The sequence below is a fragment of the Mercenaria mercenaria genome, chromosome 10 (assembly GCF_021730395.1).
Source record: "Mercenaria mercenaria strain notata chromosome 10, MADL_Memer_1, whole genome shotgun sequence".
Lineage (NCBI taxonomy): Eukaryota > Metazoa > Mollusca > Bivalvia > Venerida > Veneridae > Mercenaria > Mercenaria mercenaria.
Window position 1 is genome coordinate 8,412,090 of NC_069370.1, and position 22,518 is coordinate 8,434,607.

Consider the following 22,518-nt stretch of genomic DNA (forward strand, 5'->3'; position numbering starts at 1 on the left):
ACACAATTATATGTCATATGGCAACTTCTAGCCTTTGATGGTTAAAGGAGACCCCAAGTGCACATTCGCGCATATTATTTCCAGCACAGGCGGGCACACGAGTACAACCAATGACCTTTAACATGCCAGATGGACCGCTTCCTCATATGAAAGAATTCTACACCAAATGCAAGGTATCAAACCCAGAGCTGTGCGGGGCACGTGATTCAAAGTCAATGACCTAAACCACTTGGCCACGCAAGTTCCTACAATGCAAAAGATGATACCATGGAAAGTTTATAACCATTTAAGCAGTAAGTGTACACTGTATTACAAAATAATTTCTGGTGTTAGATATATATATCAAGAAAGATATTAATCTTTAACCAAGACATCAACAAGTATCGAATTTTATTCAGATTTAATAACTTTATCATACCATATCATTAACCCTTACCAGGCTAAATTTCTATAATGAACTTGTTCATATTTCAATTTGGACAGTACCATTGACTGTTAAAAGGGGTGCTTACCAAAGAGATACTGACTGAATAGCAAACAGTGCAGATCATGATCAGATGTGCAGGCTGATCATGATCTACACAGGTCGCAAAGACAATCAATTGTTCCAGCATGATAAGCATTAAATTTAGTGACACATATGGTTTTAATTAACAAAGTAAACATACTGGTTCACATGTGACACGAAACAGAAGCCTTTTATAATACTTTTTAATATACCAAAATTTCTCCTTAAGTAACATACAATAGCTTTGCATTTAAAGTATATAAAATTAACAAGTAAAGTCAATCTACCTAAAAATGTTAAAATACTATATTAGATAACAAATATAATTCACATGTATATAAGTCAAAGCCAGACATTAACCAATGACACAAGAAAATGTTCTACAAACATCAAATCAGTTGACCATTACCCTGCCAAATTTCTAAAATGGACTGGTCCATCATTCAATTTGGGCAGTACCATTTATTATTTGAAGGGATGTTCACAGAAAATTTACTGACTGAATAGCGAACAGTGCAAACCATGATCCGCCTGCAGGGACGTGCAGGTTGATCCTGGTCTGCACTGGTCGCAAAGGCAGAATCACTTGCTGTTAGCAGGCTAAAGGTTAATATATCAGTCAAAAATATTGGTAAAAGTTCAGTGATAAGTTATATTATTGTATAAATTTGCAACATGGCAGTAAAAGCAAACAACAATTCTATCCATCATCTTTACACACTTACCAATACATATGAAGCTTATAAAGTCCTATAAAACATACAGCTTACGTATCAGGAATTTTTTTTCAAGCTGATTTTTTTAAACAAGTTGAATAATAAAAATACAACGCTCTGCCAAACTCTGCTCTCACCAAGAACTGGTGAGTTTAAAGATCACAGTATATGCAGGAGACATTCTCCAAATCATTAAAGAAAGTTTCCCCAACTCTGACTCTCAAACAAAGATACATTGTAGCATTTTTAAGCACATGTATAAATGCAAAACACCACCTTACAAGGACAATAGAAGTAAAGCAGTTACTATGGATACAGTATTTGCAGTAAACAGATATAAATAAAGAAATTTATAAAATTTGATCATCTTCATTTTAATGTTCTTTGCGGAACTAAGACAAAATTTGTAACAAAAAGAAGCAAAAAATGCTATAATTAATGGCAGACAATTGAACATTATGGAACCAAATAGCAGTTCAGTTAAAAGCATAAGCTTTTTCAGACGGTAGGAGACAATTAAAAGATCAACGAAAATAAGGGACACTTTCCTGTAATATATCTCTTATATACAGCCATCTGTTAGTAAGTCACTAACAGAATCTATCAAGCAACAGAACAACAAGAAAATGCAACAAAAATGCAGCATTACAAATGCAAAATTCCTATATAACATATATTCTATTTCAATGAAATAATCCCTTTATTTCTGACGAGTATATTTTGCCAAAATAATTGCTGCAAATGAATTGTTGGCTTTCACTGTAAGAGATAATGGGAGTTGTCCATGATTTCATTACTTGTGTTTCATATTATCTAGATTTTTCAAAAGATAGATATGTACATTTACTTAAATTCTGTCACATGATAAGTTTACACTATTTTACTGATAACAAGATCAGTGGTGCAGGCATAGACATCCGAACTGGTAGAAAGTGGTCAGTAAGCCATGAAGTTGAAAGGGCTGAAAGTAGTCTCAAACACCAAGACATTGTTGGCTCTACGAACAGAGGAAGAGAAGGTCTAGGTACAAGAAGCCATCAAAGTTGGGCGGACGCTAACCTTCAAGAGAGAAGATCTATGGTACAGTCAGAGATTAGACGGTCTGAGGAGCAAGAAAGGTCAGCAAAGGCAGTTCAGTTTGGTAGTCAAGGCAACTGGACAAAATGGACAGTACCAGAGAGGAAACTCACTTGGAACGAGTTGTGGACTTACGAACCACTCCAGCTAAGCTTTCTCCTACGTTCAGTATATGACATGCTCCCAACACCAACAAATTTGTACCAGTGGAAGCTGACAGAAGACCAAACCTGTCCACTTTGTGAGAAGAAAGGGTCGTTGCGCCATATTCTATCAGGCTGCCCTACCGCTTTGTCTCAGGGGCGGTACAGATTGCGGCATGACAAGGTCCTCGGCGAATTGGCACATGTCCTTGAAAAGGAAAGAAGGAAAGTTAAACCTCTGATTCCAAAAAGCCATTTAATCAACTTTGTTAGAGAAGGAGAGAAGAAACCTGTGTCCACAGTAGAGAGAGGTATCTTGCAGAACTCTAAAAGCTGGGACCTGCGGGCAGATCTAGGAAAGAAGTTACAATTTCCTGAAGAAATCGCCCACACAACTCTCAGACCTGACATCGTTATTTGGTCCAGAAATCCAAAGACAGTAATTATGGTGGAGTTAACAGTGCCTTGGGAAGAGAGAGTTGAAGAGTCGAATGAGTTAAAGAGGGAAAAGTACGAAGAGCTAGCCAACACATGCAGAGGGAACGGTTGGAAAACATGGGTCTTCCCTGTAGAAGTAGGATGCCGCGGCTTCCCATCCAGTTCAGTGTGGAGAATGCTTGGGGCATTGGGCATCAAAGGAGCAACAAGGAAGACATCAGTCCATGTCCTCAGCAAAGCTGCTGAGAGAGCCTCATGTTGGCTTTGGCTACAGCGTAGCAATACATGCTGGAAGCCAACACAGACGGGGTAGGGGTTGATCGCCCTACCTGCCCCACCATCAAGAGGGTGTTCCGAGTTAAGGGGCGAAACACCTGTTGACGGATGGAACTCGGCTGATGACGTCTGTGTATGCAGTATATCTGTATTTATCACATATTTTAGCTCGATTGTTATGAAAGCTTTGACCTTATTGGAACCACTCTCGAGTCCGTTTCCTGGAAAAACCAGTACTGGTGTCATATGAGAAGTCATGGTTGTGACCCCAGTGGAGCTCAAACCCACGACCTCCGGGTTGAGCGGCCAACACCTTAACAACTAGACCACCGCTCCCCTGGCACATGATTAATGTGTATAGATACTTAAAATTTTGTCTAGGATAAAAACTTACAAAAACCCATACTCAAAGCATAACATATTTTCGGTGATGTAATAAATGTTTACATAAAGTATAAAATCATTTTAACATATATCTATAAAATTGAATTATTTAAATTCAACACAGACAGTCACGTTAAAACAAAGCAGTTGACATTCTGCAACATGATTTATGTAAACTGTAAAAATTTCATCTGTACCATCATTCACAATTAATGTAAACTTAAACCTATATTCTGTAAAATCATTTATGCAAACTTTAACCTTTATTCTGCAACATGATTTATGCAAACTTTTTCACTCTGCAACATGACTGAGTAAAACTAAGATACCAGCTTACATAAAACAACTTAACCAGATGGTGCGAGGCATAATTTTGTAAAAATGCAAAGTAGCTTGGAATCTGTGTACTGCATGAAAGCCTATCAAAGAGAATAAGTGTGTGAAGTTTCAATCCATTTGAATTGTGCATGGTGTCATTCTATTAAAGATAAACAAACATAAATTCACACCTATCGGACGTACTCACACATTGACTGTATATTTGTTTTTGTTACAAAGTTACAATTCATAATATTATGGCAATTCCAGGCTTTTGATGGTAAAGGAAGACCCAAGGTGCCCCTCCGTACATTATTTCATAACCAGTCGGCACCAGGGCAGAACCACCGACCCTCCTTAAGCTAGCTGGATGACTTCCTCATATTAAGAATTCAATGCCCTGACCAAGGTTTAACAGTGTACATTCAATGTGGTGTATATTCAATCTGGAAGAATTAATGCTTTCCTAAAAGTTACCTAGTAAGTTCCATGAAGCAAGAGTCTCAACAAGTTAGGTATTTATTAAAAATGTAGAAAATCCTCATCAAATATATTTAACTTTACTAAAAATATAAATCAACTGTGTATGCAGAGCTACATTCATAACTAAATGTCATGCATTAATAGTCGATTGTTTAAAAAAAACTTCCAGTTTTTTAGCGTAGTACACATTTATACTGTGTACAGCTATACATGTATACAGACTTAATGCATAGTACTGTTAACATGTAAATTTTATGTTTACATAAACTATATGTAGGATTTGTTCATGTTTTCAAAATATGTAATTTGGGCCTAGTATACCTTTACTTACTAACTTAATTTTAGTTGCAAGGCTTTGAAGCACTCAGTAAAGAATATTGTGCAACGAGGTATCCTTTATGCACTGACACTCTAAAGTCATAAAAAAATTAACCCAATCGGTATGTGGACACCAAAGTTGATGCAAACAAACCAGTGAGTGTAATAGCTCTGCCTGTTCTTTGAATAGTGGAGTTTAAAATGATCCTATGATCATACATACTGCCATTTGGTAAATACAAACATTTATCAGCATACTGTCACATTGTTATGTAAATAGTAATTTACATCCTTGTCATCATGTAACCAGTATAACCCTCAGTGGATTCCGGGGGTTGTGAATGTGCTTGAATCGATTCTAACTGCTGCAGAGATCTAGTAGGCTGAACTGACTTGCATATATCCTGGTGCTGTGTCGACTGTGTTATGGGGCGGGACATATCCTGGTAGGGTGTGGAAAGCGTTACAGGATGGGACATATCCTGGTGCGGCATGGACTGTGATATGGTTGATAGAGACATAGACTGTGAATGCTGTGGTGTAGACATGATATGCTGCTGTTGTGGTGGAGACACTGGTTGATGTGAGCTCGACTGAAGATTTGGTGGCTCATTTTTATGTGTCTGCATGTGAGTTCTGAGTAACACATTCTGCTTGTATCCCTGTCCACAAATCTGTTAAATACAATAAAATCACAGTAATTAGATTTATCAGTATTAAATATGAATACTAACATACAGTAGTCTGTGTCAAGCAGCCAGCTAAGCGAGAGGCACAATCTGGCCGCTGTAGGCAAGTGAGACACAAATTGACTGTTCAATGCAGGTAGCTGCAAAATATCAATTCGGAAAGTTAGCAGACTGGCTGCTTAATACAGGTGGCCATTAAGGCAAGTTAAACTGTACAATGTGAAACATTTCCCCAAAACAATCGGAATCATCAGTCTTCCTACTTTCTTTGGTTTGGTTTTAAGTTTCAACATCACAAGTCAGGTTAAATGGCATCTTTCCAACTCTAAATGGAGGACAGGGTCCCAAGGTGACCCTCAAAAGCTTTCAGGCATGGGTGGGTACACTGGTAGAACCACAGGCCTGGATTGCTTCCTCACAGAACAACCCAAGCAAGGCTTGAACCCACAGCTGTAAGGCACATGTGATTTACAGTCAGCTTAACCACTCAGCCATGGAGCCTATCTGACAGGGAAGATTGTATTAAGCTGACTCTGCTGGCTAATGTTATATGGCCGAAATACTGTTGAAGAATTAAATCAACAGAAACAAATTCTAACCTGTCATTTGTTATTGTCACCAAATGACATTTTTAAAACTGCTGACAAACTTTTTAATGCAAATAGTCTATACCTCAACAACCGAAAAGCAAGAAATGTTGAAAGAATTTTTGAACTGATGACAAAGATTTTGCACTCAATGGTCCCAGTTACAGAATGCTGGATAAAAATTACAAGATTTGCACAAAAAAAAGACTGAAAAGTGAACGTTTCCATAACCAAAAAGTCCCTGTTTTGTGCTATAAGTAGGGATGTCAACGGATATCCGGATATCCGATTATTCGGTCACGGGTCCGAATATTCGGATCTAATTTAAGTATTCGAATATTCGGTAGTACTATACAGATTACTGAAATATTTATTTTCATGTTCATAGCATTATAATTTTTCGTCACGTAGATAGCGTGTCAAAACGTAATACACAGTCGCCATGGCGATGACACCTACCCGAAAGGTGTGCGAAACATACTTGTCATCTTAGCTAGTCCTGTTTGATCAAACAATGCAATTATTGTCAATTAATAATTAAGCATAATTTAAAACACGTGTTTACAAATCGTCGGCAAATATTGCAGCTTTAAAGAAAAGATGCAAGAGAGTGCAAAAGTGATAATTAGTGCACGTGCATTATATGCTCTTTTATTGACGACGGCTGTGACAAACATTTGCCGATAAATATCGGCGCTGCACTTGATAATGTTTGTGCATTTAAAGAAACAAATCCGTTTTTCATACCGAGTTTGCCATTATATAAAGCCTATTTTTGAAAGAATATATTTTGGACCCGGACTAATATAACTAATTACATATTACTGACAGAAGGGATTCGAATCCTTCCAATTTGCATAATAAAACTAAACCGAAAGTAGAAAAATCTTGTCAGAGTTATCTTTCTTCCATTTCAAAATGGCGACCGCTAATTTATTGCAAGTACGACGGGTCCTAGAAAAACGTTATAAACCTTTATATAAATACGTTTAGGTCATCAGAAAAAAGAAGTTATATGCGGAACGAATATCCGGATATTCGTTCGGATGGTTGACCGAATATTCGGATACCAGTTTTGGTATTCGTTGACATCCCTAGCTATAAGTTTACAAAGAGAGAGAAAACTTACATGGCACTTGTACGGGGTCTCTCCAGTATGCTGTCTGATATGTGTGACCATGTTACACTTCTTGATAAACCCTTTCCCACAATACTGGCAGGTAAATCGCTTCTCCTGGTTGTGGATACGAATATGATCCTTCAGTGCATTGTGGGCTTTGAATTTCTGAAAACATATTGACAGAATTAAGCTTTAACCGTTGCCCTGCTAAATATCTACAAGAGGGTCATGATGACCCTGGATCACTCACCTGAGTAAAATTTGCCTACATGTCATCAATAACAAGAAAGTATGTCAGAAGGTAAAATAAAGCGCAAGTATTGAAATCTGTGAACATGGTCCTATAGAAAGCTATGTTGTCTTTGAATATGGAGATCACCAAAATAGCCATTTTTTTACCCTTTCAGGGGCCGTTAGTTGTATCACCATAAGATCTTGGTTTCTTTTTTGACCCAGCCATATTCCACAATGGGTTCCAGAGTTAGGGCCCCTGGTGAGGGGCAAGTGATTTTTATGTTAGCGACCTTAGCCACTCGGCCACAGAGGTCCCTAATATTGTCACTTACCATGCCACATAGATCACAGCTATATTTTCTCTCTCCTGTATGCACCAGCATATGTTTGGTCAGTGTGTTAGAATGCATGAACTTCATACCACATGTATGACATACAAATGGCTTCTCCCCAGTGTGTTTACGCATATGCACATTCAAATTTGTGTTCCGTGGAAATCTCTTTCCACAAATTTCACAACGGAAAGGTCTGATATCTGTAAAAAAAATAATAATAATAACCCAGCTAGTACAATAAAATGTACATACATAAATCTGTATTGCAGGTAAATCCTTTTCCAAAATCTCACAAGCTGGTCAAAAATTAGTAAGTATAACAAGAGGGCCATGATGGCCCTATATCGCTCACCTGAGTAGAGTTGCTTGCTTGAACAAATTTCTTAGCTAAAGCTTTAAGATCTAGGCCTTCTGGTTTATTTTTAGCAAATTTATGAAGATTTCCCTACGTACAATAAAGTTACCCCTGGGGCTGGGTCAATTTGAACCTGGGGGTCAAGATTTGAACAAATTTTATAGAGGTCCACTAGGCAATGCTACATGTCAAATATCTAAGCTCTAGGCCTTCTGGTTTATTTTTAGAAAATTTTGAAGATTTTCCTATGTACAATCAAGTAACCCCATGGGACGGGGTCAGTTTGATCCCGGGGGTCATGATTTGAACAAATTTTGTAGAAGTCTAATAGGCAATGCTACATATCAAATATCTAAGATTTTCCTATATAAAATCAAGTGACCCCTGGGGCGGGGGTCAATTTTGACCCCGGGGGTCATGATTTGAACAAATTTTGTAGAGGTCCACTAGGCAATGCTACATGTCAAATATCTAAGCTCTAGGCCTTTTGGTTTATTTTTCGAAAATTCTGAAGATTTTTCTATGTACAATCAAGTAACCCCATGGGACGGGGTCAATTTGACCCCGGGGGTCATGATTTGAACAAATTTTGTAGAGGTCCACTAGGCAATGCTACATGTCAAATATCTAAGCTCTAGGCATTCTGGTTTATTTTTAGAAAATTTTGAAGATTTTTCTATGTACAATCAAGTAACCCCATGGGACGGGGTCCCCCGGGGGTCATGATTTGAAAATTTTTTGTAGAAGTCTATTAGGCAATGCTACATGTCAAATATCTAAGATCTAGGCCTACTGGTTTATTTTTAGAAAATTTTTGAAGATTTTCCTGTATAAAATCAAGTGACCCCTGGGGCGGGGTCAATTTTGACCCCGGGGGTCATGATTTGAACAAATGTTGTAGAGGTCCACTACGCAATGCTACATGTCAAATATCTAAGCTCTAGGCCTTCTGGTTTATTTTTTAATTTTTTTTGAAGATTTTCCTATAGAAATCTATGTAAAATCAAGTGACCCCTGGGGTGGGGTCAATTTTTATCCCGGGGTCATGATTTGAACAATTTTAGTAGAGGTCCACTAGGCAATGTTACATGTCAAATAACTAAGCTCTAGGGCTTCTGGTTTCTGAGAAGAAGATTTTTTAAGATTTTCCTATGTAAAATCAAGTGACCCCTGGGGCGGGGTCAATTTTGACCCCGGGGTCATGATTTGAACAAACTTGGTAGAGGTCCACTAGGCAATGCTTCACACCAAATATCTAAGCTCTAGGGCTTCTGGTTTTTGAGAAGAAGATTTTTAAAGTTTTTCTTTTCGGTTGCCATGGCAACCAGAGTTCTGCATGGAATTCAATTCTTTGAACAATTTTTAAAGAAGACCATCCAAGGAACATCTCTGTGAAGTTTCATCAAAATTGGCCTGTTGGTTTAGGAGGAGATGTTGTTTAAAGGAAAGTGTGGACGGACAACGGACGGACGTACAACGGACGGACGGACGGACGGACGCCGGACGGTGAGCGATCACAATACCTCACCCTGAGCACTTTGTGCTCAGGTGAGCTAAAAATAGCAGTTTAAATATCCTTTTAAACAAAAAACTAAACTGTAATGTGGCTGATCAAACACTGAGGTGTGTATTGGGCTGGCTACATATCTTGTATGTACATTTTTTCTAAAGTGAGAAGAGTAACTGTTACAATATGGAATTCACATTAATCAAACTGCTTTAATTTCAATGTCCTATTACTGTAAAATCATTTAATTTTGTGGGCATGAAATTTCGTGGTTTTGATCAAAACGGCAATTTCGTGGGGATACGAATTATTGGATTTCAACTTTTGAACATGAAATAAATGGGAATTTTGCTTGTTCATTGGGATTAAATTTCGTGGATTTACTCGACCACGAAATCCACGAAAATTAGTCCCCCACGAATATAAATGATTTTACAGTATTACATTTGCATAACTTAGAACAGACAGATGGAAGCTATTACATCTTTGAAAAATTTTCAGTAAATCTATAGGCACTACCAGTATATAGGCACTATCTATAGGCACTATCAGTCTAATGGTTACTATCATGTATCATTACTGCCAATAATGTGAACTGACACTTTTTACATTACTGGTAAAGTATTTTTTTTAGAGCAATCACTTTATAAACACTGTCAGCCCCTATTATAGAAATTTCCTCAATAAATCAAAGGTTCCCATCACCTACCTAACTTTATTAGAGTTTTTACAAATTAACATAAAGGCTAAAACTGAAGAAATCTCAGACCTTTACCCTTCTTTACCTATACATGTATCTATACAACATAGGAAAACAAGGAATCGGTAAAACCAAATGATGCTCCCTGATGCATGTGCTTGTCCCAATATGGGGAATAACGTATTAGAAACAAAAACAAGAGGACCATGATGGTCCTGAATCGCTCACCTGTCCTCACATGAACTGAGTATGACGTCGTTATTTTCTATTATTTGACATAGTGACCTAGTTTTAGAGCTCATGTGACCTAGTTCTGAACTTGACCTAGATATCATCAAGATAAAAATTCTGACCAATTTTCATGAAGATCCATTGAAAAATATGGCCTCTAGAGAGGTCACAAGGTTTTTCTATTATTTGACATAATGTACTAGTTTTTAAAGGCATGTGACCCAGTTTTGTACTTGACCTAGATATCATCAAGGTGAAAATTCTCACCAATTTTCATGAAGATCCATTGAAAAATATGGCCTCTATAGAGGTCACAAGGCTTTTCTATGTTTAGACCTAATGACCTAGTTTTTGACCGTAGTTGACCCAGTTTCAAACTTGACCTAGATATCATCAAGATGAACATTCAGACCAACTTTCATAAAGATCCCATGAAAAATATGGCCTCTAGAGTGGTCACAAGTTTTTTCTATTATTTGACCTACTGACCTAGTTTTTGACCGCATTTGACCCAGTTCCAGTCCTGACCTAGATATTACCAAGATGAACATTCTGACCAATTTTCATGCAGATCCCATGAAAAATCTGGCCTCTACAGAGGTCACAAGGTTTTTCTATTATTTGACCTACTGACCTAGTTTTGGACCGGACGTGATCCAGTTTCAAATCTGACCTAGATATCATCAAGATGAACATTCTGACCAATTTTCATGCAGATCCCATGAAAAATATGACCTCTAGAGAGGACACAAGGATTTTCTATTATCTGACCTATTGACCTAGTTTTTGATCGCAGTTGACCCAGTTTCAAACTTGACCTAGATATCATGAAGATGAACATTCTGACCAATTTTCATGCAGATCCCATGAAAAATACGGCCTCTAGAGAGGTCACAAGGTTTTTCTATTATTTGACCTACTGACCTAGTTTAGGATCGGACATGACCCAGTTTCTAACTTGACCTAGATATCATCAAGATGAACATTCTGACCAATTTTCATGCAGATCCCATGAAAATTATGACCTCTAGAGAGGTCACAAGGATTTTCTATTATTTGACCTTCTGACCTAGTTTTTGATCGCAGTTGACCCAGTTTCGAACTTGACCTAGATATCATCAAGATGAACATTCTGACCAATTTTCATGAAGATCCATTGAAAAATATGGCCTCTAGAGAGGTCACAAGGTTTTTCTATTTTTAGACCTACTGACCTAGTTTTTGACCACACGTGACCCAGTTTCGAACTTGACCTAGATATCATCAAGGTGAACATTCTGACCAACTTCCATAAAGATCCCATGAAAAATGTGACCTCTAGAGTGGTCACAAGCAAAAGTTTACACACGCACGGACGACGGACGCTGCGCGATCACAAAAGCTCACCTTGTCACTTTGTGACAGCTAAAAAGGAGAAATAATAAAAAGAAGAAAATAGAATAAAGAGATAATTCAAAAACTAGTTTAGGTAGAGCTATGGTACTTTCTTTGACACTGCACTTCTTGTCAATAGCCTCTATCATTTTATAAAGTTTCAATGAAATGCCATTAATACTTTTCAAGTAATGCTCCGGACAAGCCATATTTTGTATAATAAAGGGAGATAATTCAAAACTAGGTAAAGTAGTAGATAGGATTCTTTGACAATGCACTTTGTCTCAATAGTCTCTATGACAATGTGAAGTTTCAATCATATGCCATCAATACTTTTCAAGTTATACTCCGGACAAGCCTTATTTTGTATAACAAAGCCAGATAATTCAACAAGAGGACCATGATGGTCCTGAATCGCTCACCTTCTCCACATGACCCAATTTTCATGAAGATCCATTGAAAAATATGGCTTCTAGAGAGGTCACAAGGTTTTTCTTTTATTTGACATAATGACCTAGTTTTTGAAGGCACATGACCCAGTTTTGAACTTGACATAGATATTATCAAGGTGAACATTCTCACCAATTTTCATGAAGATCTCATGAAGAGTATGGCCTCTAGAGAGGTCACAAGGTTTTTCTATTTTTATACCTACTGACCTAGTTTTGACCACACGTGACCCAGTTTCAAATTTTATGTAGATATCATCAAGCTGAACATTCAGACAAATTTTCATGAAGATCCATTGAAAAATATGGCCTCTAAAGTGGTCAAAAGGTTTTTCTATTTTTAGACCTACTGACCTAGTTTTTGACCGCAGTTGACCCAGTTTCGAACTTGACCTAGATATCATCAAGATGAATACTAAGACCAACTTTCATACAGATCCCATGAGAAATATGGCCTCTAGAGAGGTCACAAGGTTTTTTTATTATTTGACCTACTGACCTAGTTTATGACTACACGTGACCCAGTTTCGAACTTGACCTAGATATCATCAAGATGAACATTCTGACCAATTTTCATGAAGATTCATTGAAAAATATGGCCTCTAGAGAGGTCACAAGGTTTTTCTATTTTTAGACCTAATGACCTAGTTTTTGACTGCAGTTGACCCAGTTTCGAACTTGACCTAGATATCATCAAGATGAACATTCAGACCAACTTTCATACAGATCCCATCAAAAATATGGCCTCTAGAGAGGTCACACGGTTTTTCTATTATTTGAAACTACTGACCTAGTTTTTGAAGCATGTGACCCAGTTTCGAACCTGACCTAGATATCATCAAGCTGAACATTCTGATCAATTTTCATGAAGATCCATTGAAAATAACGGCGCCTAGAGAGGTCACAAGGTTTTTCTATTTTTAGACCTACTGACCTAGTTTTAGACCGCAGTTGACCCAGTTTCGAACTTGACCTAGATATCATCAAGATGAACATTCAAACCAACTTTCATACAGATCCCATGAAAAATATGGCCTCTAGAGAGGTCACAAGGTTTTTCTATTATTTGACCTACTGACCTAGTTTTTTACCGCAGTTGACCCAGTTTCGAACTTGACCTAGATATCATCAAGATGAACATTCAGACCAACTTTCATACAGATCCCATGAAAAATATGGCCTCTAGAGAGGTCACAAGGTTTTTCTATTATTTGACCTACTGACCTAGTTTTTGAAGGCACATGACCCAGTATCGAACTTGACCTAGATATCATCAAGGTGAACATTCTGACCAATTTTTATGAAGATCCATTGAAAAGTACGGCCTCTAGAGAGGTCACAAGGTTTTTCTATTTTTAGACCTACTGACCTAGTTTTTGACGGCATGTGACCCACTTTCAAACTAGACCTAGATATCATCAAGTTGAACGTTCTGACCAATTTTCATGAAGATCTTGTGTAATATATGGCCTCTAGAGAGGTCACAAGGTTTTTCTATTTTTAGACCTACTGACCTAGTTTTTGACGGCACGTGACCCAGTTTCGAACTTGACCTAGATATCATCAAGGTGAACATTCTGACCAATTTTCATGAAGATCTTGTGAAATATATGGCCTATAGAGAGGTCACAAGGTTTTTCTATTTTTAGACCTACTGACCTAGTTTTTGAAGGCACGTGACCCAGTTTCGAACTTGACCTAGATATCATCAAGGTGAACATTCTGACCAACTTTCATAAAGATCCCATGAAAATTGTGACCTCTAGAGTGGTCACAAGCAAAAGTTTACGCACGGACGCACGTACGGACGGACGACGGACGCCGCGCGATCACAAAAGCTCACCTTGTCACTTTGTGACAGGTGAGCTAAAAACTAGGTAAAGAGATATGGTTCTTTGACACTGCACTTCCTGTCAATGCGCTCTATCATTTTGTGAAGTTTCAATCAAATACCATTAACACTTTTAAAGTTATAATCCGGACAAAAGTGTGACGGATAGACGGACAAAGCGGCAACAATATGCTCACCCTTCAGGGTGCATAAAAAACCTGAACCAAGCCTTCCTGAGGCCAATACTGAAACTTTTATCAAGTTCTTTAATTGCTCACATTTTGTTTATCAAGTTGGTATCTGTATAAAAAATTGTCTGTTTTATGTATGGTAGTGCTTATAGGTAGTTCAGTTCTTGTGAATGAAACAGCACTTTACTATATTTGTATCTTGTGCAACACCTACTGTAAAATCATTTAATTTTGTGGACATGAAATTTCGTGGTTTTGGTCAAAACGGCAATTTCGTGGGGATATGAATTCGCAGATTTCAACTTTCGAACATAAAATGAATTGGAATTTTACTTGTTTGTTGGGATTAAATTTCGTGGATTGACTCAACCATGTAACCCACAAAAATTAGTCCCCCACGAATATTAATGATTTCACAGTATATCGTATATAATCACTGGAATATGAGTAAGTACTTAAAGGAAGTAAATAAACATACCCAAACAAATTTTTATATGGCCTTTTAAATTCTGGCGGCACTTGAACACACGACCACAATTTTCACACATGTGATCGAAGTTTGGATTATGTCTTCTGCTAGCATGTAAACTCAACTGACTTCTACTCCTGAAATGCAATTGTGTTCAAAATATCATCAAACAAGCAACAAAACCAGTTTACAAAACATATATGTGCATGTCCTCCCCCACTCCCCTCCCAATGCTAAACTTTAACTTTTGAATTTTGTTTTCACTTGAAACAAAATTTATGACCAGGTTGCACATACATATCTAACATTAGCTGGAATAATCCCCTCCCCCACCCTACCCCTGATTTACACAAAAAAAATTAACTCGAAGAAAACACACAAAGCTAAAACAAGTTTACAGAATATGGACATGATGAAACTGAAGCTTCAAATGACAATATTTAGCCATGTCCCTATACCACCATAAGAACTATAACAAGAGCTGTCTGTAAGGCAGCATGCTTCACTTTTCTCAGTGCCCAATATAAAGATGAGCGTTGTACTTACTGCTGCAAGTAGACACCGTCATTTATATGACAGAAAAACTGTTGAAAAGGACGCTAAACCCAAACACATAGTGACATACACACCTTACTTCCTGCTAATTTCAGCCAATTTGGAAATAGCTATACTGAGGGTAATTTGGGTGATATTATTTGGGGAATTTAACACCTCTACATGGCTAAATTTTGTCTTTCATGGACAGTTATGGCTGAAGTTAAGTACCCTGTAAGCATGGTGAACATTTGTGTCAAGTTTCCTTGAAATCCTTCAAGGGGTTCAAGAGTTACAGAGCGGACACGAAATTGCTAACGGACAGACGGACGGATTCAATAATTGTTTTGTCGATATCAATTTTTTTTTACTGTAATGGGGGCTCATTTCAGCCAATATCACTCATACTCCTTAAATGTTAAAAAATGCAATGAAATGTTTTCTAAGCAAGAATTTTCTCATTAACCCTTAGCCTGCTGGCGGCAAGTGATTCAGCCTTTGCGACCAGTGCAGACCAAGATCAGCCTGCACATCCGTGCAGTCTGATCATGGTCTGCACTGTTCGCTGTTCAGTCAGTAAATTTTCAGCGAACACCCCTTTTAACAGTTAATGGTTCTGTCCAAATTGAAACATGGACAAGTTCATTATAGAAATTTAGCAGGGTAAGGGTTAAGAAAGCACAGCAGTGTGTCTAAATGAAACAAAACATTCCAGTTAGATATTCATACCTAAAGTATGTCCCACAATCTTTACATTCAAACATTTTTTCACCCGTGTGCATAGTTATATGATCCTGAAGATTCTGTGTGGATGACAAATGCTTTTTACAAATGTGACACTCGTACTTCTCACGTAAATGTTTTTTCCGATGTTTCTGTATTTCTGCTTCAGTCACGAAGGCTTCTTCACAATACCTACATTTATAATTTTTTTCCGATGGATGCTCTTTCAAACAGTGCCGTTTCACGTGCAAACTATTCGCAAAATACTCATTGCAATATTTGCACTTTATAGGAGGTTTTTTCACAGTCGCATAATCAATCTTTTTCTGTTTTCTTTGACCACTTTTTCGCAAATCTTTTTTGTTTGATTTTAAAGAATGCTTTTTCTTCTTTCCTATTTCTTTTCTTTCTTTGACAGTTTTTTTAATCGATTTGGAATTTCCAAAACCTTTAATATTCTTTATCATGTTTTTCACCAAGTCCTTCGTTTCTCCATTTTTTGTCTTATCTGTTGAAGCATCTTCATCATCATCATAGGTCTCTGGATACCAGAGATTTGAGCCCTCGTCAGTGTCGCCAGAGTAAGGATCGTCGGGCGTTAATATCGGAATTTTAACTTCATTGTCAGAGCCTTCATTAGTCTTTGAAAATTCACTATCTGCTTGAAACTCTGGTGTCTCTACCTTAACTATTATGTTTACGCCAGTATTTTTTTCTTCATCATCATTAGAATCTTCAGTGTAATCTCGTCTAGAGAAAACATTTGTCAGTGTCTCTTCAGTTTGTGTTTCAGTGCACACAAGATTTGTTACTTTACTCTCCTTCTCGTAACTTTCGAGATCAGTCTGTGTTTCATGGCACGTGGTGTCATATTTTGGAAAAGCTGTGCGTGTATGATGGTTGTAATGATAAGACCCGCCAGTAGCATGAAGCTGTAAATGCTCGTGGAGCTGCCATATCATTGGATACATAGCAGCACAACCCCCACAATGGAACATACAGTCAACACCATATGGTAATGAGGACCTCAAATCTGAAAAAAAAAAAATGAAGTACATTTTAAATTTTACAAAACTAAAGCAACAGAATATTTATGGATTCCTCTTTTTCATATAAGAACTAGTACAAAGAAAATGTGTAACCTTTGTCCTAACTGAAGCGCATGCACTTAATTACTATTTTTGTTGGATTTAACATTACACTGACATAGTTATAAGTAATGGAGGAGGAAGAATGTCCCCAGGTATCCCTCCAAAAATTATTTAGGACACAGGCTGGTACCTGGGCAGAAGCACATAAGAATGATTCAACACCTCAACTGAGGTTTTGAACCAACAGTGGTAAAGGGCATGTGATCCAGTCAGTGACCTTGACCCTTTTGCCACGAAGACCCCTGTAGTTATTTACAAATTACACTCTTCATAGTGATACATCAGAGAATCCTGAGCCAAGTTACCTTGAAAATCTCTGACAAAACTGAAGTTAATTATTAAAATAACTGCTTGTGAATACCTGTAAACAGTTTTATGCAATTAATTCAAAAGAAGTAAGAAGATGAGTTATTCAACTATAACATCTTGACAATGTGCCATAGGTTGCTATACATTAATGGTTTAAACACAATATTTCCAAGCATTAGTGATATGCAACTTTATTACAGGCTATCACATTCTGGAAAATTCTGTGCTCTGGAGACAAAACTTAGTCTTTGAAAGTTACTGACACCTTGGCCACTTGTTTCAATGGGTAAGAAATAATTATGGATTTAGATTTATAGTCTTAAATCATGATTTTTCTGTTGACAGCCAGAAGGTGCTATCAGCATATGAAATAAGGAGGCTGATAACACCTTCTGGCGGTCAACAGACGAATTATTATATCACTGTGGTTAACATTAAGCTAGGCTGGGGATTAGACTAGGAAGCTCTCTGCAGGCAGATATTCCCTCTGCTGACATATCTAATGATAACTGTAGAAATTTTGAATAATAACATAAGAAACCATTTCTTTTCGAGTTTTGAGGCAAGACCCTTTTAACAGAAGTTACAGAATATACGTTTTGGATTCGGTCTACAAAAAAAACACAACACAATAGCCATCTGTCAGTTCATAGCATATTTATATACATGTCATTATACAATCACAGTCAAACCAACAATAGCCAAATTTGGGAAAGCCAAACAGTGACAAATATTTGAAGGTGATCTTTATTCTACTGAAATAAAAAAGTTTTCTTTGAAAAACAAGTTTTTTTCTGTTCATAAATGATCTTTGGAACCAGGTCATCTCTTTTGAAAAGTGGTATTTAGAACATGTCTGATTGTCGTTACCTTGTCCTACTTCATTATGATATGCCGGTCTAGTTGCAGGGTGAGCCGGTGGTATTGGTAGCCTCCAATCTAACCTATACCCAGTCTGACTTGGATCCATCCTGTCACAACAAGTACACTAGCCGACCTAAAATAAAACAATATAAATTTTCTTAGACAACTGCTGACAATATATCAGATAATATACCTGGACTGCAGTTAACTCCAGTAGGGCCAATCAAAACCATTTACACAAACTTCAGAGAGGTCCATACATAGATGCTAGAGACCAAATTTTGTGGAGTTCAATCACAGGAGACATAAGAAAAAGTTGTTTAAAGCTTTTTCTGCTTTTAGCTTTGTTGGCCACTAAAAGGAAGCTAGATGAACCATCTGGACTGATCTAAGAGGTCCATTAAATGTTTTAAAGGTTTTATTTTGTTTAGTTCTGGAGGTACAAAATGGGAAACAGTCGGACAATTTGAAATTAGATTGAGAGAGATAGATACAATTACACTAGAGACCAAGTTTGGTGGAGATCCATGAAGTTGTTCAAGAGAAGAAGTTGTTCAAAGTGTTTTTTTATGTTTTTAGTTCTGTTGGCCCCTAAAAGTGGTCAAGGGAGGACCATATAAGTATGAAACAAAGTATGAAACAAACTTGATTTTTGTGAAGATCCATCACATGGTACATGAGAAGATATTTACAGGCTTTCAATACATGTTACGAATTTGTGTGATAAATCACTAAACTAGAGCTGCTTTTGAGAAAAGCGCATTTCTCCCTTAACTGCCTAATCATTTAGTGATTCAAAGTGGTTTGGATGAGAGGTTCCTATAGTGATTCAAAGTGGTTTTGGTGGTATGGGTGTTTTGGGAGAGTGGTTCCAATCAGTAATTCAAGGGCCATAATTCAAAAGTGCCTGGGCCGATTTGGCTAGTTATCGAACCTGGCTGAGGACTTATTGGCAAACACATTTTGTTCCAGTTTGGTGAAGATCAGATAAGAAATGTTCGACTTAGAGTGGGGACAAGATTTGTGATAAACAGACAGACAAACAGGAGTAAATCAATATGTCTCCCACCACAGTGGTGTGGGAGACATAATTAGTCATAAGTAACAGTGATTCTCACATGTGACACATATTCTTCAAAGATTTATCGCAAACAATTGCTGCATTTATTGAAAATATGACAGCACAGATCTTGGTTTAGTGTAATTGTCTTTCATTTTATAAACAACTGGGACGTGATAATGACCATTCTGTATTTGAGTTTGACATATTTTGCATTATGTTATTTGTTTTATAGCTAATTCTAGCTATATATAGCTAGATTTAGCTGTATCGCTAATCTGTGACATTTCTGGGACCTGTTGATGGTGAAGGAAGACCCAGGTACCCCTCCGTGCATTATTTCGTCACAAGCAGATACCTTGGTAGAAACATCAATCTTCTGTAAGCCAGCTAGATGGTTTCCTCACATGAATAATTCAACACCCTGTCAGAGTCAGGCTTAAACCAACATCGGTGAGGGGCAAGTGATTTGAAGTCAGCAAGCTTAACTACTCGGCCACAGAGGACAGATTAATGTAGCCTTATTCATTTGGCTTATCGGGATGACTTATTTTATGATCTGATATTATATAGTTGTCATCCCTCTAAGCCTTATCCGTATCTGCATTTTACTGTAAGGAAAACGTAAATATTGAAAAATCCAAAAAGGTAATAAAATACTGGCCAGACTTACTTGCTCCAATAAATTAAACATTCATTTAGAAACTTCAAATGGGTTGAATATAACTCATAATTTTAAATAAGAGACTTAAAACTTCGGAAATATGATGTGAACAGGTGCGAGGAGACATTTACCTAGACACTGGTTTCAGTGTGGACTGCGGATAACACGAAATTGCAGAAACAAAACACAAAATATACATTCAAACAAGGAGCTGCGTTCAATAAACGCTTGATGCCCCCGGTGGCATCCTTGTCGATACAAAGCAAACTAAGTCCAAAACGAGGTCAAGGTCAAACTGAGGTCAGGACTGGTGATGTTTGAAGATGAGGAATGGTCACAGGTTACATCTGTATTAGTATCAATTCATTCTTGTAAATGAAACGGTCCCATTTGGTTAACCAAGAGATGGCCCATATAAAGCAACCCAAGTCCAAAATGAGGTCAAGGTCTAGGTCAAACTGAGGTCAGGTGATGTTTGAAGATGAGGAATGGTCACAGGTTACATCTGTATTAGTATCAATTCATTCTTGTTAAGCGGTATTGATGCTAGACAAAACGGTCCCATTTGGTTAACCAAGAGATGGCCCATATAAACCAACCTAAGTCCAAAATGAGGTCAAGGTCAAACTGAGGTCAGGTGATGACTGAAGATGAGGAATGGTCACAGAATACATCTACATTAGTATCAAGTCATTCTAGTAAGGGGTATTGATTCTAGACGAAACGGTCCCATTTGGTTATCCTCGTACGGATGGACGAACGAACAGACAGACGGACTGGACAATCACTATATGCCTCCCGCATCAGCAGATGTCGTGGGCATAAAAATGTCATTTTTTAGCCTTAATCATTTGGCTTATCAGGATGACTTATTTTATGATCTGATATTCTATAGTTGTCATCTCTCTGAGCCTTACCCGTACTGTCAGGAAAACGAAAACATTAAAAAATAAAAAAAAGTCATAATATACTGGTCAGACTTACTTGCTTTAATAAATTAAACATTAATATTCATGTACATAGAAACTTCAAATGGGCTGAATTTAATTTATATTGTTAAATAAGAGACTTAAGTCTTCGAAAATATGATGTGACAGGTGCGAGGAGATATGTACCTTGGCACCAGTTTCAATAAACAGCAGACTGCCGATGACACTAAATTGCAGAAACAAAACACAAAATATACATTCATAAAATGTCAACAAGGCAAGTTTATGCTTTAATGTTAACATAAATTCATTATCAGAGATGTAATAATTGCAAATACCTTGTACATGTACCAGAAATAGTTCCCAATGGATTTCATTGGGGATTTCCTAACAGAAATATGTAGAATAAGTTTGGACATGACAGAGACAGCTACAGTCAAAGTTATCAAGCTGTCCTGAAACGTCCTATTATTTGGACTAGGCAATTTTATGCTTGAATGTCAACGGATTTCATTGGGGATTTCCTTACAGAAATATGCAGAATAAGTTTTTTTTATGTGATGGGACAGCAACAGTCTGTAAGCGTCTGTTGATTTGATCACAACTGATCAAGTCGCCAAACGCTTTGAAATAAGATAACGCGCTAACACGGGATTATCTCCAGTTGCCATTCTGTGTATTTTATAGTTTTTTGCATTATAACCAGTCTGTTGCCTGGCATTAAAGTCTCATACCCGTTTTATAATATGGAAAATACGCAAGTGATTTTTAATGAATTGGATATGAGGAATTCTAATTGCGTTTCAGTATGCACACTGTATGAATTCAATTGGGTTTTCTGCACTTTTAATTGCGAAAATATGCAAATACGCAGCTATCTAAAGCTCTGTAAGATTAATGTGGATTTATCTATTTATCTATGAATATTGCATGACACCCTTGCGAGTATTTTATGCAGATGATATATAATAAAGTGAATTAGGGAACTGCATAATGTTTGTGTCCGATTGTCTGTGACAGCCGAGCTATATTCACTTTAGCAGACTAGTTTTATGTAGAGTAACATCCGATAATGTTACTTTCAACAACGATAATTTTTAAGTTCGTTTTATGAGTAATGACCAAGAAAAATTCAATGAGGTATTCTTTCCTCAATATGAGGAAGAAAGTCTTCAGAATTTTGTACAAGGATCTTACAGCAATGGCTTGGTTGAAAGCGCTACCCAATGATTTGACTTGCTTCGTTGTCGTCTCATATAAAAATGTTTTGTTTTTTTGTAAGGGTAGCGACAAGTATGATTGGTTAGTTTTTAAAACTTAACTATATTTTCTAAGAGCCAGTGTCTGTTTAATTGGTTAATGGACATCAAGCATGTAAATCAAAAATCAGTTACTTCGGGGCGTAACGATAAGGAAACGGTACGGGTGACTATGGGTTTTATTCCCTACTAAGAGGAGCTAACAAGGCGTATCAACCCATTAGACTAACTTTAGTTACTTTACGTGAATTGATTTTACAGTAGATATATAAAAGATTAATAATTAATTTTG

At 37.2% G+C, this 22,518-nt stretch overlaps 2 protein-coding genes across 2 annotated transcripts; one reads left to right on the top strand and one right to left on the bottom strand.

Moving 5' to 3' along the window:
• Positions 1-697: 697 nt before the first annotated feature.
• Positions 698-22,265, bottom strand: LOC123560003 (zinc finger protein 678-like). The gene is made up of 7 exons (XM_045352203.2): positions 22,165-22,265; positions 18,321-18,447; positions 15,997-17,023; positions 14,743-14,870; positions 7,624-7,826; positions 7,067-7,222; positions 698-5,335 (listed from the first exon to the last, which is right to left on the bottom strand). Exons 2-7 carry the CDS (start codon positions 18,418-18,420, stop codon positions 4,946-4,948), a joined length of 2,004 nt encoding a protein of 667 aa, XP_045208138.2. The 5' UTR covers positions 18,421-18,447; positions 22,165-22,265; the 3' UTR covers positions 698-4,945.
• LOC128546291 (uncharacterized) lies at positions 2,086-3,195 on the top strand. The gene has a single exon (XM_053516688.1). It carries the CDS (start codon positions 2,086-2,088, stop codon positions 3,193-3,195), a length of 1,110 nt encoding a protein of 369 aa, XP_053372663.1.
• Positions 22,266-22,518: the final 253 nt, after the last annotated feature.

Bases quoted from the DNA above. Each gene is read 5' to 3' on its own strand.
- LOC128546291 (XM_053516688.1), top strand. From the start codon at position 2,086: ATGATAAGTTTACACTATTTTACTGATAACAAGATCAGTGGTGCAGGC.
- LOC123560003 (XM_045352203.2), bottom strand. From the start codon at position 18,420: ATGGATCCAAGTCAGACTGGGTATAGGTTAGATTGGAGGCTACCAATA. The intron at 14,871-15,996 runs GTATGAATATCT...ATTGCATTTCAG, and splicing joins GATTGTGGGACATACTTTAG to GAGTAGAAGTCAGTTGAGTT. The intron at 7,827-14,742 runs GTATGTTTATTT...TTTTTTTTACAG, and splicing joins CCATATAAAAATTTGTTTGG to ATATCAGACCTTTCCGTTGT.